This window comes from Megascapheus bottae, chromosome 27 (genome assembly GCF_031878675.1).
Source record: "Megascapheus bottae isolate mThoBot1 chromosome 27, mThoBot2.hap1, whole genome shotgun sequence".
Taxonomy (NCBI): domain Eukaryota; kingdom Metazoa; phylum Chordata; class Mammalia; order Rodentia; family Geomyidae; genus Megascapheus; species Megascapheus bottae.
This window is the reverse complement of record NC_143535.1, coordinates 13,963,185-13,987,677: the sequence shown is the minus strand read 5'-3', so window position 1 is coordinate 13,987,677 and position 24,493 is coordinate 13,963,185. Positions and strand designations below refer to the sequence as shown.

General features: G+C 50.9%; 1 protein-coding gene across 1 annotated transcript; it reads right to left on the bottom strand.

The window, feature by feature from the left end:
- Nucleotides 1-404: 404 nt before the first annotated feature.
- Nucleotides 405-17,322, bottom strand: Robo3 (roundabout guidance receptor 3). Its single transcript, XM_090319642.1, has 28 exons — nucleotides 17,157-17,322; nucleotides 13,516-13,842; nucleotides 12,846-13,003; nucleotides 12,386-12,506; nucleotides 12,151-12,289; nucleotides 11,769-11,896; nucleotides 11,425-11,549; nucleotides 9,892-10,063; nucleotides 9,401-9,606; nucleotides 9,101-9,182; nucleotides 8,587-8,752; nucleotides 8,235-8,401; nucleotides 7,598-7,719; nucleotides 7,196-7,421; nucleotides 6,689-6,810; nucleotides 6,291-6,462; nucleotides 5,976-6,158; nucleotides 5,561-5,584; nucleotides 5,428-5,470; nucleotides 5,076-5,215; nucleotides 4,578-4,772; nucleotides 4,285-4,423; nucleotides 3,896-4,108; nucleotides 3,358-3,509; nucleotides 3,133-3,243; nucleotides 2,782-2,943; nucleotides 2,174-2,358; nucleotides 405-685 (listed from the first exon to the last, which is right to left on the bottom strand). The coding sequence occupies exons 1-28, from the start codon at nucleotides 17,320-17,322 to the stop codon at nucleotides 674-676; spliced, it is 4,158 nt and encodes a 1,385-aa protein (XP_090175768.1). The 3' UTR covers nucleotides 405-673.
- Nucleotides 17,323-24,493: the final 7,171 nt, after the last annotated feature.

Sequence of the window (24,493 nt, the reverse complement as noted above, 5' to 3'; positions counted from 1 at the left end):
GTGAAGGGGTGGGCAGCAGTTCTCCCTATATCCTCTCCATTCTGATGCTCTGCCTCACCACAGCCAAGAAAGAAAAGATCCAGTTGACCATAGATAGACTGACACCACAGCCTAACATTAATTATTCCTGTTTTAAGTTGCTGGTGTTGGGGAACTTGTTTCAATGATAAGTCACTGACTGAGGCTGGGAGTTTGGTCTAGTGGTAGAGTGCTTGCCTAGCATGCACAAAGACCCGGGTTTGATTGCTCGGTACCACATACACAGAAAAAAGCTGGAAGTGGTGCTGAGGCTCAAGTGGTAGAGCTCTAGCCTTAGAAAGCCCAAGGACTGGCAGAAGAAGAAGGAAGAAGAGGAAGAGGAGGGACTCCAAAATATTGCACAAATATAGGTCAGAATCTTTTTTATTATCTTTTGTACAAATGGGTTTCAATCAGAAAAGGAAATGGAAAAGGAAGAGCTGGCTCTCTAGCTTCTAAGTCAATTGAAGCCACAGAGGCCAGTGAACTTGACTGAGCCATATGCATCATTGCTGAAGGGAAGATGGCCCCATCTCAGCTCCTCTAGGCTCACATCCTTGTTTATGAAGGGAGGTGAGGGGTTCCCACCCATTTTCTTCATAGAACTCTTGATATTCTCATTTTTTTTTTCATTGAGGGTCATCTTGAACAAGGGTCATCTTGGCTCCTACAGAGAGAGGGAGTGAGCAAGAGGGATAGAGAAAGAGAAGTGAAAGCCACATTATTCTTAGGTAACAGGCCACAGTAGGGGCTCTTTCTCCTTATCTAGTCTTCTATGGAGTATCCAGGTTTCCCTCTTCTATGTCAGCATGCCTTTATCCCTTGTCATTTCTTAAAGATCCTTCCTTCTCCCCATTCACTGAATGCTTTTCACTTTTTCTTTGATGGAACTGGGGTTGAACTCAGAGTTTTATACTTACTTGCTAGGGAAGTGCTTTAACACTTGAGTCACACCTCTACGCTTTTAGCTTTTAGTTTGTTTTTTAAATAGTGTGTTGTGCTAACTTTTCCTAAGCTAGCCTTGCTTCCTCCTTCTTCAAAGGAGCTGGGATTTCTGAGTGTAATACCACACGCTTGCTAGTCGGTATCCTAACACTTCAGCCATGCTCTCAATCTTTTTTTGTGTGTGGGTCATGGGGCTTGGACTCTAAACCTGGGCACTGTCCCTGAGCTCTTCAGCTGAAAGCTTCTGCCTTACCCCTGAGCCACAGCCCCACTTCCCTTTAATTGGAGATAAGAGTCTCAAGTTCTTTAGTGCCTGGGCTGGCTTTGAACTGTGGTCCTCAGATCTCAGCCTCCTGAGTAGCTAGTATTACAGGCATGAGCCACTGCACCCTGCTTAATCTTTTTTTTTTTTTCTTGTGCCAGTCTTGGGGCTTGGGTACTATCCTTGGGCTTTCTCAAGGCTAGTGCGCTACCACTTGAGCTACAGCACCATTTCTGGCCTTTTCTGCTTATATGGTACTGATGAATAGAACCAAGGGCTTCATGCATGCTAGTAAGCATTCTATCACTAAGCTACTGTTCCCAGCCCCTCTCAATCTTTTTTTTCTTTTTTGTTTTTGTCTTTTTTTAGTGAGTCATGGGGCTTGAACTCTGGGCCTGGCACTGTCGTTGAGCTCTTTAGCTCAAGGCAATCACCTTACCCCTGGGCCTAGGCATTGTCCCCGAGCCCTGCAGCTTGAGCCACAGCCCCACTTCCCATTTTCTAATGATTAATTGGAGATAAGAGTCTCAAGGCTTTGTAGTGCCCAGGCTGGCTCTGGCTTTGAACCTTGATCCTCAGATCTTAGCCTCCTGAGTAGCTAGGATTATAGGCGTGACCCACTGCACCCAGCTCAACCTTTTTTTTTTTTTTCCCTTTATTTATCAGACTGGGTTTTATGTCCTTGCCCACACAGATTCTTCTACCTATGCCTCTCAAATACCTGAGATCACATATGTGAACCTCTACGCTCTATTGCTTGGTATGAGGTTTTTGCCACCTTTTTGCCTGGGCTGGCTTTTAACCTTGATCCTCCAATCTCTCCTTCATGAGTAGCTGGGATTATGTGACACTGCCCTGCCTAGCCTTGGATCCTTCCTTTGGGTATCTTCTGAAAGCCTTTTCTCTCTAATCCTCGTCTCTCATTTCTCTGTGATGTTTGGTCCCCACCTCTCGATGTTTCTGTCTGGGCCTTTGGCTCTGACTTCGACTCCGGCTCCGACTTCGTCCAGGGCCCCGGGAACCCCGAGAGCTGCCTGAGCCTCTAGAAGAGTTGCTGCCAGCTGTGGAACAGGTGCTAGTACCCTGGCCATGGGTCAGAAAATTCGGTCTCCCATATGGAAGCCAGGCCTCTTCTGCAGATAACAGAGAAAAACAGCTGGATTGAGCAAGGAACATTCTTCTCAGCCACTGGGCCATCATGCTAGCATCCCAGCTCTGAGAGATGACCAAGGGTCCAGCACTGGGCTTCAGCAGACTGGGAGCTAAAGAGAGCAGAGCACTCAGCACATAGTTTTGACATCACAGAGGCTCAGAAATGTGTGGGGAACTCAGGCAGAGAGAGCCCTGAGGAAGGGAGGGTCAGAGCACTCAGACCCCACTCTTTCATCCTGGGCTTCAGTCCTAGGAAAGGATACATGTTAAGGACTTCAGAAATATCTGCTAGGAGACAGGTAGAGAGAAAAGACAGTCTTTGATATTGACCAATGCATAAACCCAACTGGAGTGGACAGGTGACCTTGGGGCCAGTCTCCCTCAGCTGTCCTGCGTCTCCTTACCATCCAGGTGGGGGCCCCGCTGAGCACTCAGAGGCACTGCTTGTACCACTTTCCTCTCCCCATTGTGCTCCTGCTCCAAGGAGGATGTGCTGCCTGCTGCTTTCAGCCCCAAGGCCCAGCTTGCTTCTTCCTCTGGTGGTGGCAGGGGTGGTGGAGGCAAGTCTGAGGAGAAACTTGTTTTCAGCAGTCTCCTGCCTTGCCTGACACTAATCTTTCTCCCACCTCCAGCCCTGACACCAGGAGGCTGCACATGAATAGCCCAGGATTTGAGATCACCTGCTCTGCCCCCTTGGTTTCCAGTCTGCCCCCTCTATTGACTGTCACCATCTCCTAAACCCAGGTCCTCTTTACCCCCAGGACTGTTCTCCCTCCTATAAGGAAGAGCCTTGGGTTTCTTCCGGACTCTTGCATGGGGCCCTTGAAGTGGGGGAGTCATCTCCCCAGGCACCTGCCATGTTCTTCCTGTAGTGTTAGATGGAGAGAGGACACATGAGGAAGGCAATTGGAAGAGGGACATGAAGGTGTTTTGGAGGTGATGGAGGAGGGTGAATGCAAATGAAGGGTGTACAGACTCACCTGGAGCACTGCTGGCTGTGCTGGGGACAGGGCTAGAGCTGAGGTGGTAGGAGGCTGTGGGTCCTGCACCCAGGCCGGGAGGTCTCCCTTCATGACTACTCAAAGCAGGCTGGGACACACTGAGAGGAGAACTTGGCCCAAGGGGCACCAACCTGCAATGACAGGAAACATCAGCCTTTGTTCCCTCTACAAAACCATGTGCCAGGCACTTTGCAGGACACTCAGCCTAATATTCAGATGAGCAAAGCACAGCCTGTCTTCCACATGGCCTTCTAAAACAGGGGAAGTATGAGGACAGCCATGCATGAAAAGCTTCAGGAAGTTGGCAGATCCATTCCCAGGAAGATTTTGTCCAAAAGGAGTGAGAGACTTGTCAGTTCCCACTTTTCTCCCCAGATTACACCATCAAGCTTCCATCTTGACACAGATCTGAGACCTCTGCACCCCAGATTCTCCTATCCATTCATCCGCCCAGCCAGCCTCTGACTAAATATGTACTGAAGGCCTGTAGTGTGTGTGGTACTATATACCTCCCTACCTGGGCATCTGGTGGAGTTGGGGAATGTCAGTGAGGGGCTGGGGAGGGTCAGGAGGAGAGGGGGTAAAAGTGGCTGTGGACTGCTGCCCATAGGAGGGTGTAGGAGAGGGGGTTTCCCCTCGGGATGGAGCCACCAGGCACCCTCCACTGGAGCTGGGCTCGGTCAGGTGGCTTCTCTCAGGCATTGGTGGGCACCATTCTTCCGGCCCTGAGCTGAGGGCAAAAGGTAGGAGAGAAGGGAAGGACCAAGTAGCTCCCATACCTTCTCCCATGACCTTCCCAATGCCCACTTCCCTTCATCTGCCAGCATCTCTTCTCATTCCCGTCCCAGAAGGCCCTGGGCTGGTCTGTGGTGGAGGAGGAGCATCAACAGCAGGAAGCATCCTCACCTGCCCTCCAGCTCCTCCTCAGGCCCTTCTGGGCAACTCAGCTCACAGGAAGGGGGAGGTGGTGGCAGAGCTTCTGGCCAGTTCAGAGTGGGCATCTGCACAGATTTTTCTAGAAGTGTAACTTTGCCTCCTCTGGCTCCTGAGGAGAAGAGCCAAGACACATACAGAACATGCGAGAGAGAGCCAGAGGTGAGACACATGTTAGAAGGAGGTGGGGAGCTAGGGGTCCAAGAATCAGAACGGAGGATACTGTGCACAGGGATACAAATGGATGTCAGGAATTGAGGTCATACCACTGTCCCCCTGACTCCATTCTGGAGGAGCATATTGGCTCCAGGTGCCTGGGTCCCCTGAGGGATGTTGGGGAAAGCCCCCGTGGAAGGTCTGCAGCTCCTCTCCTGCTGGGTCAATGGTGCTGTAGACAGGACCCTCACCAGGTGCAGCCGTGCCCCTGGCAGTCTGAGCCAAGTATAGGGAGATTCCAGCCTCTGAGGAGGAGAAAGAGGGAGGCCCAGGGGAGAAGGCAGGGAGCAAAGACAGAACAATAGAGGACAGAGGAGAATAGAGGGCAGGGGAAATCCCACAGGGTCAACCTCCTCTCTCTCCCCCAACTCTCACGTGTCAAACCAAGGTGAAGGTGAGGTTGGAGAGTCATCAGACTTACTTTCTCCCCACACCCAGGGCTAACCAAGCTCAAGAAGGAACAGCTTCCTCTGCTCCCTTCACTTCCCCCAATAACTTGAGAGGACACAGGGAGCCAGGCCTGCTCCTGAGCAATCAGAACTCCTCACCATTGTAGTATCTGTCCTCTGGGTCCGGATTGCCAGGGCAGCAACTTCCCCGGGGCTCCTGGGCTGAGGGGCTTCTCGATGGGTGGGGCCACGAGTCTGCCAGCCACGGGTAGGAGGTAGGGCCAAGGCCTATAGTTGGCCTGAGAAGGGGCAGAGCAGGTGGACTTGGGTTACAGGGAGCCTGGAGAGGCCAGCAAAGGTGAGGGAGGTGGGGGTAATGAAGCATCCCAGGATAGAAATGGTGGAGTTGGTGGTAGAAGGTGCTCAGTTTGGGGGACAGGGAGGCCTGAAGAGGGAGGAAACATCTCTTGGTAGAAAAGATTGTCCTTGAGAGACCAGTTAAAAGAATTACCTGGAACTGGCTCCAGACAGGCCCTCGGAGTGTGGGAAGGACACTGGAGAAGATAAAGGGAAGAAGCAAATGAGGAGAGAGCTGGTATGGGAGGGGGTGGAATTCGAGCCCTACTAGATCTACAAAAGCTCACCTGCAGGCGTGTAGGCAAAAGAGGCTTCCGAAAAGGAACCCGTAGGAAAAAGAAAAGGAGAAATGAGGCAAGGAGTCAGAAACACCTCCATATACTTGTCCACTTCTTGGGCCCTGGTCTTAATTCTACTAGCCAGGCTGCCAGGCTGCACTGAGGACCGATTTCAACCCCGATTCTACAGGTGAGACTCAGGTTTAGGAATTTATCCCAAAAGTCCCCCGTGGTCCCCATACATAGCCGAGTTTGGAAAGCGTTGGCCTCCGACTCCAGCCTCTGCAAAGATGCCTCCTATCCACTCCCCCACACTCGCAGTTTACATCTGGGCTCGCGGTGTGACACTCTCTCTGGGTCTCCCCACTCCTTCCCACCCCCCCACCCCACCTCTGGACCCCTCCCAGCCCGGCCTGGCTCTCACCGGTGTAGTGGCTGAGCTCTTTGCGCTGCTTCCTGCGCCGGTAGAGGGCGGCGCAGAGCCCGAGCAGCAGCGCCCCGCAGGCCGCGCTGCTGCCCGCCAGGAAGGCCGGGTCCCGCAGCACCCTCGCCAGCCGCTCCGACAGCCCGGGGCCCGTCTCCGGCCCAGGCTGCAATCCCCGCGGAGCTGCTGCGGGGCGGGGTGGGGAGTCAAAGAGGCGAGAGGACGAGGAGGGGGACCCCGAAACCCAGGAGCTGACCCCCGCAGGCACAGCCACCCCAGGATCGTTCCCCCACCCGCGTCCACCTCTGGACTCACGCAGCTGCACCGACACCGGGGCACTGGCCACGCCCACGCCGGCGCTGGTGGCCGCGGCGACCAGGGTGCGGTAGGGCAGGCCCGGCTGCAGTCCCCGGAGCACTGCGGAGCGTGCCCAGCCCGCCACGGAGCGGTTGAGGTGGAAGCGGCTTTCGTTGCCCAGGCACCAGATCTAGGGAGGCCCAGACGCGGGGTTAGCATCCTGGCTTCCCTGGGGCGACGTGAACCCCGAAGTGGTAGAGCTTAGCTAGGCCTCATCCAACCCAGAAAAACAACAGGAACTTCTCTCTTAACTTCGTCCCAGCTCCAGGGCCAACCCTAAGGTTCCCTCCACCCTAATTCTCCCTCCCTTACCCCTCCTCAGGCCTCTTACCCAGTTCCCTTCTCAACCCTTGTACCTGGTATTCAGTGATGACCCCATTTCGCTGAGAAGGAAGTGGTGGCTCCCAGGACACAGTGACGCTGCTGTTGCCATCACCCCCCAAGGCCACTGCCACTCCCTGGGGGGGGCCACTGGGGGCTGGGCCAGGGCGGAGCATGGTGAGAAGGACACCATTGCAAGCTGTCCCAGCCATCCCCTTTCCTTCCTCCCCTCCTGGGTTTGAACTTAGGGCTTCAAGTTTGCCAGGCTAGCTCTTTACTACAGGAGCCATGCCTCCAGCCTAGCTTTTTGCTGTTGTTTTGGAGATAGAAGAATCTCAAGGACTTTTCTGCCTGGGCCAGCTTGAACCCAGATTTCCCCAGATCTCAGCCTCATGAGTAGCTAGTAGTACAGGCTGAGCCTCTCTGCTCATGTGCCTTAGGGAACCGGAGCTTTATTGCTTCTTCTGACCCAGTCACCTTGTCTGCCATACTGATGCCCTCCTCCCCACCCATTCCTCTGTCAGCTCTGTGGTCTTCCTTACCCTCCTCTGGAATGCTCGTGGTCACAAAGGGGCTTTCAGCACCCAGCTCTTCCTGGCCTCGGGCTTGAACCTTGATCTGGATTTGGGCTCCTGGAGGGAGTCCTCTCAGCACAGCACTTTGCTGGTATGGGGTCTGTAGGTCCAGCACTGTCCAGCTTCCTTCTGCAGGATCTGCTACCCTCCAAGACACCCGGAAACCTTGTATCAACTGAACTGGGCCATCTGCCTGTAGGAGATGACATAGCAAGAGGTTAGGGCCACACAGGTCCTGTAGACCCAACCCCACCTCCATTCATGCCCCCTTCCTCAGCCATTCACCCCACACTGTCTCATACTCATTTGTGAAATCCTCATGTCCCCCATTTCTTTACCCCATCACTTTATCCCCCATACCACACTCACAGTCCAGGACACCTGCAGAGTCCGGGGCCCAAGGATTATGGGCTCCAGAATTTGTACAATCACTTCAGCTAATTCCTGCTGGCCTCTCCATGGGTCATCCACTGGCCTGGATGGGTTGCTGTCTGCTGACCAAAGATCCTACTCAGCAAGGCCCACAAAGGGCAGAGAGGAAGGATTGAGGATGTGCTTGTGCCCTATCTCTGCCCTCTCTCACAGACTGTAACATTTCTGTCCAGTAGAGCACACACTTAGGAGATTGCTCAGGGGAAATATTTGCACAGATGGTCTGGGGGAACAGCAAACAAGAGTGTCTTTTGAGTGAACTTCATATATAACTGTATGCACCCTTAAAAATCTTCAGTTCCTCATCACTAACATGGAGTTGGTCCCCAAAAGTCCCTTCTAGACCTAAAAATCTCTGTTATTTGTGGGGAAAAGGCTCAGCAGCGGTGAGCTGGTGGGGTGAATTCCTCTCCCCTCCCTCTTCTCTTGGCCCTCTGTAAGAGAGAGAAATGATCTATTCTAAGCTGGACTCCAGCCTAGAATAGCAGGAAAAAACTATGAACTCTCATGCTGCCATGGTGCAGATGTGCGTTATTGTGGTGCACACCCCAAACCCTAGAAACTCTGATCTTACCCTGAGTACGGACAGGCTCAGAGACAGGGCTGGGGTCACTGAGGCCCCAGGCTCCCACAGCTCGTACCAGGAACAGGTAGATGGTATTGGGCTGCAGACCACCGATGGTGTGTGTCTCCAGCTGCACACCATCTGCCACTGTCCTCCATGTGTTGCCAGCTGCTTGGCTATAAGAGAAATACGTGTCATGGCTTATCAACTCCCAACCTATCTGTTCTCTATGGAACCCTACTATCTTCTCACCGTGGGAGAGGAGCACTGAAGAATAGTGCATCACAATAGCAAAAGATCCTAAGGACTTGGACTCTGGCTTTTTAATTGTCCGGGTTTGTGCCCCAAACTTTCTCCATACCTGAAGGCCTCTATCACATAAGAGGTGACTGTGGCTCCAGCCTGTGGATTAGGCTTCCAGGTCAGGGTAATGCTGTTCTTGGTGATCCCAGTTACCAAAGGCTGAGAGGGAGGCCCGGGAGGGGTATTGGGTTCTGTAGGGGGATCTGGTGATGTTCCCCAGTCTTCTGCAGTGGTATATAATCATTAAGTAGGATGATGGGAAAAGGGAGGCCACAGTGTAACCTCTCTCCTTCACCAAAGAGCAGTGGGGATGTGACAAGGCGATGGGCAGAGGGCAATCTCATATCCTAGCCCTTACTCACATCTGCCTCAAATGTACCATTTCTATTCTCTCCATCATCCCTCCCTTCCTCCCTCCCACCACGCATGCAGACACACGCACATACAGACACACACCCTGTGACCCTTCCATGATATGAACTAATCCTGGGGTTTGGCGAGGGTATTGACTAGCTTCAAAGCAAGTCTGGAGAAAGGTGTTGGCTAAACAAAGAGACAGGGAACAGACTCACCCCGTTTCCTAAGCCAGCCACTCCATGTGGCCTCCCCCGTGGAACTCTTGGCCACACAGCTGTAGAAACCCATGTCCACCTCCTGTAGGAGAGGGCAGAGCACTGGCACACTAAGAGTGGAACAAGGTAGGGTGAGGGGGTGAAGGCAGATGACAGAAGGATGAAGAAGATGCTGGACACTTTAGGAGGTCTGAGAGAGCAGAGGAGTAGAAACGGGGTTAGAGGTCCGATGAGTACTAGAGTTGAGGAGGTGGGTCTGGTGGACATGCTCAGTTACAGGGGCTCCAGGGTGACACTCACCTGCACACTGGTGATGTACAGGGTGCCGTTGGTCATCAGGTTGACCTGAGGATCAGTCCCCTGCAGCCACTGCCCGTCCTTCTTCCATCCAACACTAGGCTGAGGGTTCCCAGCCACTCTGCATGGCAGCCATGCTGAGGAGCCGAGTGCCAACGTTTGATTGGCTGGGCCTTGGAGGATGATGGGAGGCAGCCCATCCAAAGAGGCTAAGAGAGGAAGAATTCAGACATCTCAGGGGTGAAATGGAGGGTCAAAGCCACCAGCCCCTGGAGCATCAAACCCCCATCCCAACCCTCCTAATGACCCAAGGGGGCTTGGGCAGTCTGTAGTCATCGGTAGTCTCTGCCTGGGACCATTATGCCAGTGGAACATCAAGGGCATGCGTCAGGAGCATGCCCACTTTCTTTGCAGGTATGTTTGTTGCATGGCAGATCTCTTTAGGCTATGTCTTTCTAGACCCTGGGTCTGGCCTTCTCTCCGTGGGCAGATACCTCCTTTGATCTCCAACAGGGCTTTGGCCAGGACACTGCCAGCTACACTGACCGCCTGGCACACATAGTAGCCTGCATCGTCACTCTGCACTGCTGTGATGTTGAGCTGGCCTTTTGGAGAGACTGAGAGGCGCCCTGTGGGCTGAAGTGACTGGTTAGGGAAAAGAAGGACCTGGAACAGAGCAAGGAACCAAGATAGGAAGTGAGTTGGTAGCTGGGCAGGGAGATTCCCCGCTTGCCTGTCTATATTAGAATTGAGAGAATTCCTAAGGTTCTAATTTACATGCCATCCCTAAGCATTGAAGTAGTCTTGGGGAAATTGTAGAGGTATTCATATACACACAAAAGGAAGGAAATTGAATAGATCTTGGGGTGTATTTTCTGGTCATGTGAGAAGCTTTGACCCTCATTCAATTAAAGAAGCGTTAAATGAAAGAATCCTGGCAGTATTTTAATGCAGTGTGTGTACTAAAATGTGGTTTTAACATTTTACTTTAGATAAATAGGTGGAATGTACAGGAAGCAGGATAAGCGGAGCAGGCTAAGTCTCTGAATGACACCTATCCCCACCCTATCCTAACATGTCATTTTATGTGAGCATCTACTTAAAACAAAGCAGTCACAGGTGCTGGAGATATTGGAAATCTGCAGCTAGAATGACTACAGATTTGGAACAAAGTCTTGGGTTACCTGGTAACCTGGTTGTCTGATACCTGGATAATCCCGTGCATTTTACTATATTGACTCTGTTTTCTAGTGGCAAAGTTTCCACATGTCACTGTATGATGGTGTAACATCAGTGCTTGTTCTTTCAGGTTGTCTGGACTGTGATTTGTTTGCTGGGTAGGAAGGAAGGTGGTGACTTGGTCTCCCCCTGGTGGCAGTAGCTGTGAATAGTCACAGCAAGTAATTTTCTACCCTGGGCAGCTTCTAGTTTACTACTTGGTTTACAGAATAATATATTTTTTTTGTCTCAAAGTGAAAGCCCAGAAAGTATAAGTGTGAAAAGAGAGATCTCATTGGATTTTCCTTTTTTGCCAGTCCTGGGCTTGAGCTCAGGGCATGAGCACTGTCCTTGGACTTTACTTAAGGTTAGAGCTCTACCACTTGAGCCTCAGCACCACCTCCAACTCTTTTCTATATATGTGGTATCGAGGAATTGAACCCGGGTCTTCATGCATTCTAAGCAAGCACTCTACCACTAGGCCAAATTCCTGGCCCCCTCATTGGATTTTCTATATCCAAAATACATTGTTAAAAAATATTCCCCAAGAAATTTTTCTCCAGACACATTCCATCTAAACATTACAGTTGGCATCGATGTCCAGATGTTCTGAGCTTTCTATATTCATTATCTTACTTAATTTTCCCAATAACCTGCACAGATCTACGGAGTTACCATACTATAGATAAAACAAAAGCCCTAGCAGAAGCATTTATGGAAGGTAAGAGGATGGAATGCTGAGAGAGAGAGGAGTAGGTGGGTGGCATCCTGGACTGAAGCACCTACCTGGCCTGGACTGAAGCACCTACCTGGCTTCCCTCCTTCTGCCAGAAGATGGCGGGTGGGGGATTTCCTTTGGTCTCACATTGGAAAGCCACATTGTCTCCTGGAGCTGCTGTCTGATCCTGAGGCTGAGTCACCAACTGGGGTGGGACTGGGAAGAGGAGAAAGCCAAAGCAACAACAACTTAATTGTAATTGCAAGGATGAGTGAGGGAACAGGAGAGAGAAGCCCAAGCCTGGCTTAAGTAAGAGCAGACATCCATGTCTTGCTCAAGCCTGCTTGGCTTTCTCTTCTCTCTCTTTCCAGAAGTCACAAGCAAGCCACTCCCGTCTCCTCCACTCCACCCCACCATGCCATGTGGAGCCCTCACCATGAACGCTGAGGGAGCCAGAAGCTTCTATGCGGCCCACGCTGTTCTCTGCCACACAGGTGTAAGCCCCCTCATCTTCAGCACTCACTTGCCCGATCCAAAGGCTGTGGTCACTCCGGATCTCATACCTGCTCCACTCCCCACCCCCAGGCTGGGTTGGCCACAGTGACAGACCCCATTCTCTCTCCCCCAGTGTACAGAAGGGCAAGGCAGAATCAAAAGGGACACAGGTGAGGACTGGAGAAGATAGGAACCATAGGCTCTGGGCATCAGATTTCTCTAAGTCCGCTGTGACAGGGTTATCTGCCCTGCGGATTTCTAGAGAAGGGTGGGTTTGGGGCTGTTTGGATCTCTTTAGAGGCAGAAGGAGGGGGCTTCTCACCTGCCAGAGGGCAGATCCCCATCCTCCTTGCGCCAGCGGAGATGAGGCAGGGGATCTCCGTGTACCTCACATTGGAAGTTCACAGGAGCACCAGTGAGGACCACCTGGTTTTCTGGTTTACGCAGGAATGAAGGACGCTCTACAGAGTGAGAGCCAGTGAACTGGGGGTCTGCTAGCTTACTTAGTTACTTCCTGTGCTACCCGCTTCCATCTCTCCCAAACACCCAGTGCCTACCCAGTACCACGAGTTGAGCTGGCCCACTCTCTCGTTCTCCTGCTATGTTGGAGGCCACACACACGTAAGTCCCAGCATCACTCTTGAATGTATGTGACATCATCAGCTTCCCTCCACGTATCTGCAGAAGAATAATGGTAACCTGGGTCCTTTACAACCACCGAAGTGTGTGTGTGTGTGTGTGTGTGTGTGTGTGTGTGTGTGTGTGAAATTTATTTGGCTGTCATGGCAAGCCTAAGAAGACTCTGGGGCATCCAATTACACATCTCACCTACGTTATTCCCCGCCCCCCTTCCTTGTCTCCCACTCAGTAGATGAATCTTAGCTCTGCTCCTCTGGTGCCCTGATCTCAAATCTATCTCCCACAAGTACTTTATTCCCAGCTTCCAGGACTCTTAGCTTTGGGCCTTCCTCCTTTGAGGCAGGTCCCAGACCCACAGCCTCTGGCTCTGCCCCTGACCGTGATCCTTCCTTCCTCTTCTTTCAGCCTTGCGTTGTCTTTCTTCCAAGTCACCAAAGGCTCTGGGTGGCCCCTGGGGGGCACACATTCTATTACTGCTGGCTCTCCCACGGCCACCACAGTGTTTCCGGGGGACTGTCGAAAATCATCTCGGAGAACTGGGGTGAGGGGAGAGGAGAGAAAGCATAGGTGGAGAGCAAAGGTCAGAGTAATAAACACAGGGTGGTCTGATTCCAGTAGGTGAGGACTCGTGGAAGGAAGGGCGGATGGATCCCACCAGACAAGAGCACTTTCCCAGGTTCCAAAATAGGAACACCTAGAGACCAGCCCCACTGGCTTCTTCTTCTGTCCATGGCGTTGGAATCAAAACCAAAGACAAAGCTGGGCGTAACTGGCGCTCGCTGGTCATCCTAACTATTCTTGCCGCAGAGATCTGAGAATAGTGGGATCCCAGTTCAAAGCCAGCTGGAGCATGAAAGTCCAGGAGACTCTTATCTCCAATGGACCAGCAAAAACAAAAACAAAAAAAGGCAGAAATAGAGCTGTGGTTCAAGTGGTAGATGCCAGCCTTGAGTGGAAAATGTTAGAGACAACGCCCAAGCCCTGAGTGTAAGTCCCTGTACTGGCGCGCTCGCACACACGCACACAGTACTGACCCCAGGACTCTCACCTGCTACTTCCAGAGAGGCATTCCTGCTAGCCGCTGCGCCGAGATAATTGCGTGCCACACAGGTGTAGACGCCCTCGTCCGGCCGCGCGCGGCGCCCGTGCACGATGCGTGGGAAGAACAGGGCACCGCTGGGCAGCAGCAGGCGGTGCGCGCGTGGGTCCTCTCGCGCCGTGGCTACGCGCGCCCCGTTTTTGTACCATTCGATGTGAGGTCTAGGCCGGCCTTCAGCACGACAGGGCAGCGTGGCCGGCTCGCCCCGGGAAACTACCATATCTGGGGGCTGCTCCACAATGCGTGGCATGGCGTCCTCGGGCCCAACTCTCGTCCCTGGAAAAGGGAATGTGGTTCAGAGGGCTCGGATCAAGAAACAGGGACAGACACACGGAGGTTCCAGAGCAAAAGAAAACCCTCCTATGCCTCCTCTGCTAGAGCTCAGTCTCCACTAGCCCTCCTTGTTCCTTGAGAAGTTCCATTCATACAGTTCTCAGATGGAAAGGCGATGCTTTCCACATGGGCTGCGCAATAAAAGGATGGAGACCTAGGAATCGTTGAAAGAACCCCACCTTCTCTCCTGCCGAGTTTACATGGGGAATGACTGGAGCGAGACTTGACTAAGGACTTTCACCCCCTGGCTCTGGTTCGAATGTCGCTCTTGCTCAGTGCACAAGCACAGAACAAGACCCTCTGTCTTTCACCCCTGCCTGATGAGATGGATGAGGATGGGGGTGGGTCCTCTATGTAAGGGAAGCCATAACTGATAGGCCTTGAGCCTGAGACTAGCAGGGGATCTTAACCTGGACTCTATAACATCTCCAGACAATCTCCTTTCGTTTTGGATGGTAGGTCCTGGGACATAACTCTTTTCTCCTCCTCCTCCTCCTCCTCCTCCTCCTCCTCCTCCTCCTCCTCCTCCTCCTCCTCCTCCTCCTTCTTTTTCTTCTTCTTTTTGCCAGTCCTGGGGCTTGAACTCAGGGCCCAGGCACTGTCCCTGAGCTTCTTTTGCTCAAAGCTAGCACTGTACTACTTGAGTCATAGTGCCACTTTTGGCTTTTTCTGTGTATGTGCTACTGAGGAATTGAACCCAGGGCTTCATTTATGCTAGACAAACACTCTACCACTAGGCCATATGCCCAGCCCCAGTTGTTTATTTCAACTGATTATTTTACTAGCTGGTGTGGGCAAGATAGGCAAAGAACCATACTGGGAAAGAAAGTCTGTTGTCTCCTCTGTTCCCTTGGATGTATTTGCCTGCATATTCTGCCCCTGTTTTATCTTTCACAGCCTGGCTTGGGATCTGGGAGCTTAAGACCCACACAGCTCAGTTCCTTTCTGTAAGGTTTTGTAACCCATATCTGCCAGTGGGTGGCGCTGCAGCCTCGAAAAATTTGGTGTCCTTAAGTAACCAGGACAACCAGGCATGTCTGTTCTGGGCCTCCCTCCCCACCTCATGCCCACTCTGTTCCAAACTCCCCTGGGACCCCTAGCTTCCAGACCCAGTGTGAGTTTCAGTTTCCTTTCCTGCTCTTTCTCATAGAAGTTCTGGAACAGACAAGGCTGGACTGATTGCCAAGTATGCCAGCACTGTTCTGGGGGAGAGTTTAAGTGCTGGGTATGATCAATTTTTCTTCCCTCTTGGGAAAGAAGCAATTTCCTCTCTTCCAAAAGGAAATATCTGGCTGATAATACAAATCAAGTAGTAGAGCACCTGCCTAGCACTCAAGGCCCTGAGTTCAATCTCGTGTATGTGGGTGGAGGGGGGCATACAAAATGAAATCTCTGAAGCTCATCCATCATTTTTCCTCCTTCCCACTCTAGTCAGCTCTAACCTAGGCCTGGTTAGAGCCCAGGAAGTTGGCTTTGGAACACACAGTTGGAATTCCAGACTTTAACATTCAGTAGCTGTAAGAATCTAGGCAAAGCATCTAACACCTCTCAGTTTCAGTTTTTTTTTTTTTATCTGTAATGGGTATAAAGCCCCTGGGAGCAAACGTTAATACATCTGGTGATTCTATTATTGCTTTATGTCATTTATTCATTTATTCATTTTTGCCAGTCCTGGGATTTGAATTCAGGGCCTGGGCACTGTCCCTGGGCTTTTTGTGCACAAATCTAGTGCTCTACCACTTGAGCCACAGCTCCACTTTGGCTTCTTTTAGAAATTAATTGGAGTTAAGAGTCTCACAGGTTTTTTCCTACTTAGGCTGGTTTCAAACTGTGGTTCTCAGATGTCAGCCTCTTGAATAGCTAGGACTGCAGACACGAGCCTTGGTGCCTTGCTCTGTCACACTGTTTTAAAGGCTAATCTACACAGCACACCCTACAGTTCATCTGAATGAGATTCAAATAGGCACTAGTAAATTTTTCGTTGTTTACACAAGCTGCAGGTAGCTTGACATTTTGCTTCACTCTGCTTTTGCGATCATTTGGGTGCCATTTACTCTGTATATTGGTTCCCTTAGCTGTAATACGTGACCATCCAGGTCTTCTGCACATGGCTAACTGCTCAAGCTGAAATAATATTGTGTATGGTGAAACACTGCAAAAAGCACCAAGAGAGCAGGGAGTACAACTCTGTGTTAGGAGGGCTGCACAGTAATCTGGGGAGCCCATGGGGTGAGGAGAGTGATGCTTCCTTCCCAGTCCTCTTCTTCGGCACCCTTTTGGTCCATCTTCCTCGTCTAATTCCTGTAGACACAGCTGCGGGCCCCCTTTCCCTGGAATTTCTTGCCTGCCATTCCCTGTCTCGGGAGATGCTTCAACTGCAGCCTAATGAATAGCTAATGGCCATGCTAATGAGGCTCTGGGGCCCCTCCCCAGCACCTGGAGTACCCCACAGACAAACACACACATTCGTTGCTTTTCTTGTTTTCTCTGACACCCCAGCACAGTGCTCGCTGTTGGACTTGGTAAGCAGAGGCCCGGGGATGCGGTTGAGTGGCACCTGAACAGGAACACCGCAGAGGAGTCCCTGGGAGCGGGGATTCCCTGGGTGGTCGTGACCGGGCGCGATCGCGCGTCTCCCGGAGCGCGCCAGGACTCACTGCTGCCGCCTCCCCGCGGCGCGCGGGGAGCTTGAGCTGTCTCAGTCATTTATTAATAACGGTAATTAGTGGTAATGACCTCGCCGGCGCTGCCCGCTCACCGCAGCTCGGCCCGGGTGGGCTGACTGTGAGTCTCACAGCTGACACACGAACTTAGTTCCAAGTTTCCTTGGAAAGATCGCTGTCCCCGTCCCCCTCTGCAGTACGCACATCCGACAGTTTGGCTTTCTCGGCCTCGTCCTGCGTGACCTCCTGGACGATCTCGGGTCTTGTTCTCCGAGTGGGTCACTGCGTGGCCGGGGGCGACAGCGCCCCTCCTCTGCCCACAGCGCGTGAGCCTTTCTTAGCTTGGGACTTGCCCATCCCTAGATGCGCTTCTCCTCACCCCGGGTGGGCATGGGGGGCGTTTGGGGGAGGAGGGAGGGTAAAGAACTCTGCCACGTCTTTTGCCCAAGCCCAGACCTGCGGCGGATACCATCTACTCGGGGGAATCCTCCTGAACCCTCTTCCCAGGAAGGCACCCTCGTCTTCCCCTCCAGGCAGCCCTCTTCCTACCCCGATCCGAGACGCTCCCCCCTCTCCTCCGGGGGGCAGACTCACCGTTGAGAGATGGTGGATCGCTCGGGGGCAGCGGGCTGGGGTTGAGGGGCGCCAGCGTGGAGTTGAAGCCGCCGAAGAGCGAGTCGCTGGAGTTGGAGATGCCGCCGGCTAAAGAGTCCGCGAATAGGTTCATCTGCAGGAGGGTTTTGAGCAGGTAGCGCAGCATGACGCGACCCGCCGGAGACCCGGGTGCGGGGCCCCGGGCCCAGCCCCTGGGTCCGAGACCCGAGGGCTGGGAGCCGCTGCGCGCTGCCGCAGCCACGGTGCCGCCGTCGTGTAGGCGCGCCCGGGTACCGCCGGCCGGAGCCTCGGCGCGCCCCGCTCCTCCGCGCGTCCTCCTCTCCACCCCCCAGTGCCGCCGTCCCCAGGGAGCGGGGCGGGCGGAAAGCAGGTGCCACTCCGATCACAGCGTAATTAAAGGCTTAATCCGCCTCCACATCCCCACTCCCACCCCGACGGCCACTAGCAGGGCAGGAAACTAGAGTCGCGGTGGTGCGCGACTTGGAGTCTCCGCCCTCCGCGCCCCTCGCCCCGCGATCTCTTCTGGACAGGGCAGGAGAGGTTCCCTCCATTCCCAAAGACGCCATGGTCAGGACTTGAGGTCTTTTCGGACCCTGCCCTTCTGACCAAATCTAAACCATTGTTCTTTTCCTTTCCTGGACCTGGAGGTAACTGAGGCACAGCACTACCAGACGCTCTTCAGCTTTCAAACCCCCTGGTTTCCATGCGGTTCCTGGCCCCTTGGGTTTAGCGAAAGGAATTAAGGAGGCTGAAGTGGTTTGGAGCGGGAAGTGGGAAGGGGACTACGAGAATTCCATCACAGGCCCATCCCCTGGCCTCCCAAACAAGTACTCCACAGCTTACAGCCCAAGAAATAGAGTGAGTGGTTCACCTTGACCCTGGAGTCCCACTGCAAGTGATATACCTGGGCGGGAAACAGGCCTGCTCGCCTTTATTTGCTCTGTTATACTCTGGCCTGTTTTATTCTATTGTTTTTCATTTACTGAGAGACTGAAAAGGAATAAAAGAACGGAACAAAACCCAAGCGCATTATTATGAATATAAAACAAGTGCAAGAGAACAGGTGGATGCAAAATTTGTGCAGATCTGTTTGAACTGTATAACTGCACACCATCCTTCCAGGGGGGGGGAAATGACTGCTCCCCCTGACTCCCAGACTCAGAATTAGCCATGTGCAGACTCTGATGTTTCTGGGGGTGCTGGCTACCTGAAGACCTCCCAGTCCCTAACCCTCACAAATGCACATATACACTTTGCCTAGGCTCAAGATGACTTTGGGGTGCTGGGGAGAGACCTCAGGAGTTTGGATCTAGGGTAGGACTCTCCTGGAAGATGGGGAAGTTCATTCTGGCTTGGCAATCAAGTTTTGTAACAGGATAGGAGTAGGTGGATGACTGGGTGGGGATCAGAAGTAAGCAATCACAGTTGAAAAGGTTGAGAAGTGGAGTATTTCCAAAAGGTGCTAAGAGCCTCAGATGTGGTCAAAGAAGAGCACATCCCAAAACTCCCTCCCTCAGTCCACACCCCCCAAGTGGAGCCTACAAAGGAAAGGGTGCCCTGCAGACAAATTCCAGCCCTTATACCTCAGATCTAGACCAAGCTTCACCTGGCCAAAAGCACTACCCTGGTGGGGATAGGGCTGTGCTAGTAGTTCAGGAGCATGAGAGCTGGAAGTTTTTCCTTCAGCTTGTCTTAAGTGGGTGCTGAACTAGGGCCTGGTTGCAGTGTGAAAGGCTTGAACCTGAACAGGCCTTAGGGGTAAGACTGGCTGGATAGGAGGGAGTGGGATTAGAGCTACAATGCTTCCAGAGCACAAACATATTAAGAGATAGGATTTTTACCACTGGGCCTTGTTGCAGCCCAGGAGAGGTGGAAAAGGTTATATATATTATTTCCCCCTCAGATATCTTCTATTCCTTCAGATATGATCAACCCACAAGTGGGTTCCAATCTTCTATTTGCTAATGACAGCACTTTACACCTCACTTTCCCCCAACCATGGAGAAGGAATTGGATTACGTGATCTGCTCCAACCCTTCCTATTCTTGATTTCCCAGGGCATGCAGGTTCCATCACATCAGAACCTCAACCCAGACAGAACTCTTTGGTGGTGGCCCCAGGCTCCACCCTGCAGCAGAGAATCCTGGAAACCCTCCCACCAAGCAGATCTTGCTCCATTCTAATCCCCTGATTTGCTCCTGGCTGGCCTTTCGGCAAACACCGGCCCTGCTAGTGTCTAGGGGCTTGTCACCCTGTTAGCGGATTTGTTTCCGGAGATGGCGCAGTTAATTGGCCCTTTATGTGGGGATCAGGGAATATTTGCTCAGGGTTTCCTGAGTTGAGACAGCAGCACAGCCCCTGGGCAAAGCTGATGCCTAATCCCTGTCATCTGGATTTGGAGGGGCAACAAATGGCAGAGCTACTGTATGTCTACTCCCAATCTCTTGTCTTTCTTGTGTACTGCACCCCTTCTCCATATTCTCTTTTTCTCCTTAGGTCCTTTTCCTTCCCTTCCTTCCTTCCTTCCTTCCTTCCTTCCTTCCTTCCTTCCTTCCTTCCTTCCTTCCTGCCTTTCTTTTATTTTCCAGGAACTCTAGAATACCTTGCCTTTAAAAACAAAACTAGATGGGGCCGGAAGTTTGGCCTAGTGGTAGAGTGCTTGCCTAGCATGCACAAAGACCGGGGTTCGATTCCTCGGTACCACATACATAGCAAAAAGCCAGAAGTGGTGCTGAGGCTCAAGTGGTAGAGCCCTAGCCTTGAGAAAAAATCCAGGGACAGTGCTCAGGCCCTGAGCCCAAGCCCAGAACTGGCAAAAAAAAAAAAAAGTTAGAAAAACAAAACTAGCCAAAAGACTGAGGAATAACTCTGAATAACTCCCTTCCACCTCCTCATCCCACTGTGCCTAGAGCCCCTCCCCTGGCACAAGGTACAGTCCAGAGTGAGTAGAGAAGGCTCCTCCTCTGGAGGAGCTCCCAGCTCCCAGCATTCTGCAGTCTTTTCTTCCCTCCTTGCTTAACTGTGGACCTAGAGCAGGCTGGAAACAGGCCCTGCACCTTTTCAGGTCCATTTGCCTTGTGGGCTCTTCCCAAAGGAAGTTTTGGAGAAGATTTACCTTCTCCCAAATGACTAGGTTAAGTCTTTGGACTCTGGCTCCTGCTCAGTGGGAGCAGGCAACCCTGCATCTACCTCCATTTCTTAGCCTGCAGGTGCTTGGGAAGCTACCAAACCAGTAGGCTCTCAAACTTGGGCCTCATCTATAATCAATTCAATTGAATTGTAAGGTTCCACCTTAGACAGAAGAAAGAGTAGGAGTTGAATTCATGTGTTTCTTTCCTACTACTTCAGGAGGCAACTTTAAAAAAAAAAATCGGCATTTTTACCAACAGTAGAACAGCCCAACTTTTGAAAGGGCAAAGCGGAGAAAAGACATTGAAGAGATTTGGCAGAAAAAAAGGGAAAAGTGGCAGGAGGCAGGAAAGATGGGAGGTGCTGAGGGTTCTGATGGGCAGTGTGTATATGTTTTCTCAGACAGGGTCATAGAGAAGGGCATGGGGATGCAGCTGACAGCAAAGATGTGAAAGAGAAGTATTTCTTTCCTATTGTCCAGAGTAATATTCTGGACAATAGGAAAGGAGAATGTTTATGAGTAGCACAGAAGCCCTACAGAAAAGTGACATCTGGGGAATTGTATGCTGCTAAAGGAACTCTTCTCTTTCCACAGTGAGGAAGAGATAGATAGAGAGAGAGAGAGAGAGAGAGAGAGAGAGAGAGAGAGAGAGAGAGAGAGAGAGAGAGAGTTGTATGTAGGAGGGAACGACTACCCCAGAAAAGCTCCCTTGGCCTAGTGCCAGCACAAAGGCCAGAGAATGTGGCTGGGAATTTTTAGTGACCGAGCTAGGGACCATATGGAGAGGCTTCGTGGTGGTCTATAGCCTGGATGTCAGCTGGTAGTGGTTGAAACTTGCTGGCATGTGATTTTGCCCAAGAGGGCAGTCTGAGGACAGCCCTCCAATCTTACACTGATTACTACCTCTGCCTCTCCCCCATGCACACACACAACACCAGACCATTTGTATCCATCCCCAGAGCCTACTGTCTCCCTTCACTCTCCCTGCCTGAACCCCTTCCCAGAACTCCAAAGCACACTGGAGTGTGTGTGTGTGTGTGTGTGTGTGTGTGTGTGTGTGTGTGTGTGTGTGTGTGTGTGGGGGGGAGGAGGACAGGGAGAACCACCTAACATCTCCCCTCGTCCCCCACTAGGCTATGCCTGTGAATGGCCCAGCAGGGCTGCAGGCTTCAGAGTAATGATGCCAGGGAGCAGTGACCCAGCCAGCAGGGGCCAGAGGGCTGAGCAGGAGGGGGTTGAGGATCAGAGAGCAAAGAGCAGCACCCAGCTGGAAGGTAGACAGCAGGAACTGCCCCTGGCAGGAGCCAGTAGCTGTGGAGATAATAAGCCTGGCCCCTTTCCCATCAGTACTGCTCCCCATAAAGGGTTCCAATGGAAGAGACTTTGAGGAGGCCACACACCCTATCATGTCTAGAAATCTGAAAACAACTGGACACATCCCAGTATAGATGTACAAAGGCTAGGAAGAGTAGAGCTTTTCTGGTGACTTTTGGAAAACCAGGTATGCAGCAAGCTCTTCATTGGTATGTTTAATGAATACATCTAACTCTGGACCCACTAGCATCCCCTCTGTCTGTCTACTTGTCTATGTGTCTCTCATTCTCTCATGGTTAGGACTGCTGCTAAGACTGCTGTATCAACAGTGACTTCATTATGGAGACTAGAAGGCTGAAATCAGGGTGTTCACTGCGCATGCCTTCTTCCTTGCTAGTCATTACAACAGAACACAGCATTCTGTAGGTTCTAGGTGCATCAGTCTGATCTGTTTCTGTCACCACATGCCTATTTTTCCCTAAGTGGATGTCTCTGTGTCTCTCTTCCTATAAGTTCACACTAGTCACTGGAGTCTGGTCCAGCATCATACAGTATTATATTTATGAAAACTCTCTCCAAATAAGGTGTGTGTGTACTTGTGCGTGTGCATGCATGTGTGCCTGTGTTGTATATTCAAAGCAGGGCTTTACACATGCTAAGCTGCTCAAGTTCTACTACTGAGCTAAACCCTTAGCCACATGACCACACTCTCAAATTCTGGGTGAGCATGAATTTTTAGAGGGGCCATTATTTAACCCAATACATCATCTTTTCTTACTCCCATTCACTTCCTTTTCCATTATTCTGGTGCTCTCTCAAGAGTCCTATTTTATTTTATTTTTTGCCAGGTCTGGAACTTTAACTAAGAGCCTGAGCACTGTCCTTGGGCTTTCTCAAGGCGAGGGCTCTACCACTTGAGCCACAGCACCACTTCTGACTTTTTTTCTATGTAGGTGGTACCGAGCAATCGAACCCTGATCTTCGTGCATGCAAGGCAAGTACTCTATTGCTAGGCCAAACTCCCAGCTCCTCAAAAGTTCTATTTTTTATAGTCTTGATTTTTTTTTATTTTAGGCATAGTGCATACTCATGTTAAAAAAACCAAAGCACTATAAGTATAGACCCATTTCCATGGGGTTCTGTGTATTCTTTTAGATTTCTTTTTTGTAGGGATCAAACTCAGGGCCTCATATATGCTTGGCAGTCACTCTACTATTCTGCTACTGAGTTATATAGCCCCAGCCCTATCTTTCCAGATTTTTAAAAATGACATAAGAATATTTCATATATATCATACCCTTATATATAGCATATATATAATATCCTTAAATAGATGATATATCCCTTTGAAAGCACAAATATAATCATATTATTTAATGTTTTAATTTGCCTTTTAAAATTTATTATTATTTTAGGGCATCCCTTAATGTGAGAACATGTAGCTCCATCTTTACTTGTTGCTTGGTACTCTATTACAAAGATTTATCACAAATTTGTGGAGATTATATTTATGGAGATTTAGTTTGTTTCTGTATATTTGTTTTGCAAATAATCTACAAAAAAACATCTTAATGGGGCTGGGAGTTTGGCCTAGTGGTTAAAGTGCTTGCCTAGCATGCATGAAGACCTAGGTTTGATTCCTCGGTACCACATACATAGAAAAAAGCCAGAAGTGGTGCTGAGGCTCAAGTGGTAGAGCTCTAGCCTTGAGAAAGTCCAAGGACAGTGCTCAGGCCCTGAGCTCAAGCCCAGGACTGGCAAAAAAAAAATCTTAAATATTTATCTGCATATATGTATATTTGTAGGATAAATTCATTTTTTTTTTTTTTGCCAGTCCTGGGCTTGAGCTCAGGGCCTGAGCACTGTCCTTGGACTCTCTCAAGGCTAGAGCTCTACCACTTGAGCCTCAGCACCACTTCTGGCTTTTTTCTATGTATGTGGTACCGAGGAATCAAACCTAGGTCTTCATGCATGCTAGGCAAGCACTTTAACCACTAGGCCAAACTCCCGGCCCCTAAATTCATTTTTTAAATTATTTTTTAGGTTTTTATTTTTGTCAGTCATGGGACTTGAACTCAGAGCCTGGGAGTTGTCACTGATCTTTTCTTGCTGTAGTTTTTCCAAAGACTAGGGTCCTACTATTTTGAATCACAGATATACTTCTGGTTATTAGGTGGTTAATTAGAGATTCAAGCCCAGGATGGCTTCAAACTGTGATCCTCAGATCTCAGCCTCCTGAGTAGATAGAATTACAGGCATGAGCCACCAGTGCCCAGCTAAATTCATGTTTTTTTTGTGTTTTTTTTTAAAGTAGTATTAGAGGGGCTGGGAGTTTGGCCTAGTGGTAGAGTGCTTGCCTAGCATGCATGAAGACCCGGGTTCGATTCCTCGGTACCACATATACAGACAAAAGCCAGAAATGGTGCTGAGGCTCAAGTGGTAGAGTTCTAGCCTTTAGAAAGTCCAAGGACAGGGCTCAGGCCCTGAGCTCAAGCCCAGGACTGGCCAAAAAAAAGAGAAAAGTAGTATTAGAGTTTGAACTCAAGGTCTTGTTCTTGTGAGTCAGGAGTTCTATTACTTGAGTTTCTACCTAAGCCCCCTTTTGCCTTAATTATTTGTAGGATCTGGTTTCTCAATTTTGCCTGGACTGATTTCAGACCTCCATCTTCCCAATCTTCACCACTCTAATAGCTGAGCTGAGATTGTAGGTGTGATTCTCCTTGCCCAGCCTGATTCTTCTTCTTCTTCTTCTTTTTTTTTTTTTTTGTCAGTCCTGGGGCTTGAACTTGGCCTGGGCACTGTCCTTGGACACTTTTGCTCAAGCCCAGTGCTTTGCCACTTGAGCTACAGTGCCACTTCTGACTTTTTTTTC

What these genes read in the sequence shown, in the direction of transcription:
- Robo3 (XM_090319642.1), bottom strand. Translation starts at nt 17,322, where the DNA reads ATGCTGCGCTACCTGCTCAAAACCCTCCTGCAGATGAACCTATTCGCG. An exon ending in AAGAGGAAGGAAGGATCACG is followed by an intron (nt 12,507 to 12,845) that starts GTCAGGGGCAGA and finishes ATTCTTCTGCAG; the next exon opens with ATACGTGGAGGGAAGCTGAT. An exon ending in GGGGATCTGCCCTCTGGCAG is followed by an intron (nt 11,897 to 12,150) that starts GTGAGAAGCCCC and finishes GGAGTGGAGCAG; the next exon opens with GTATGAGATCCGGAGTGACC.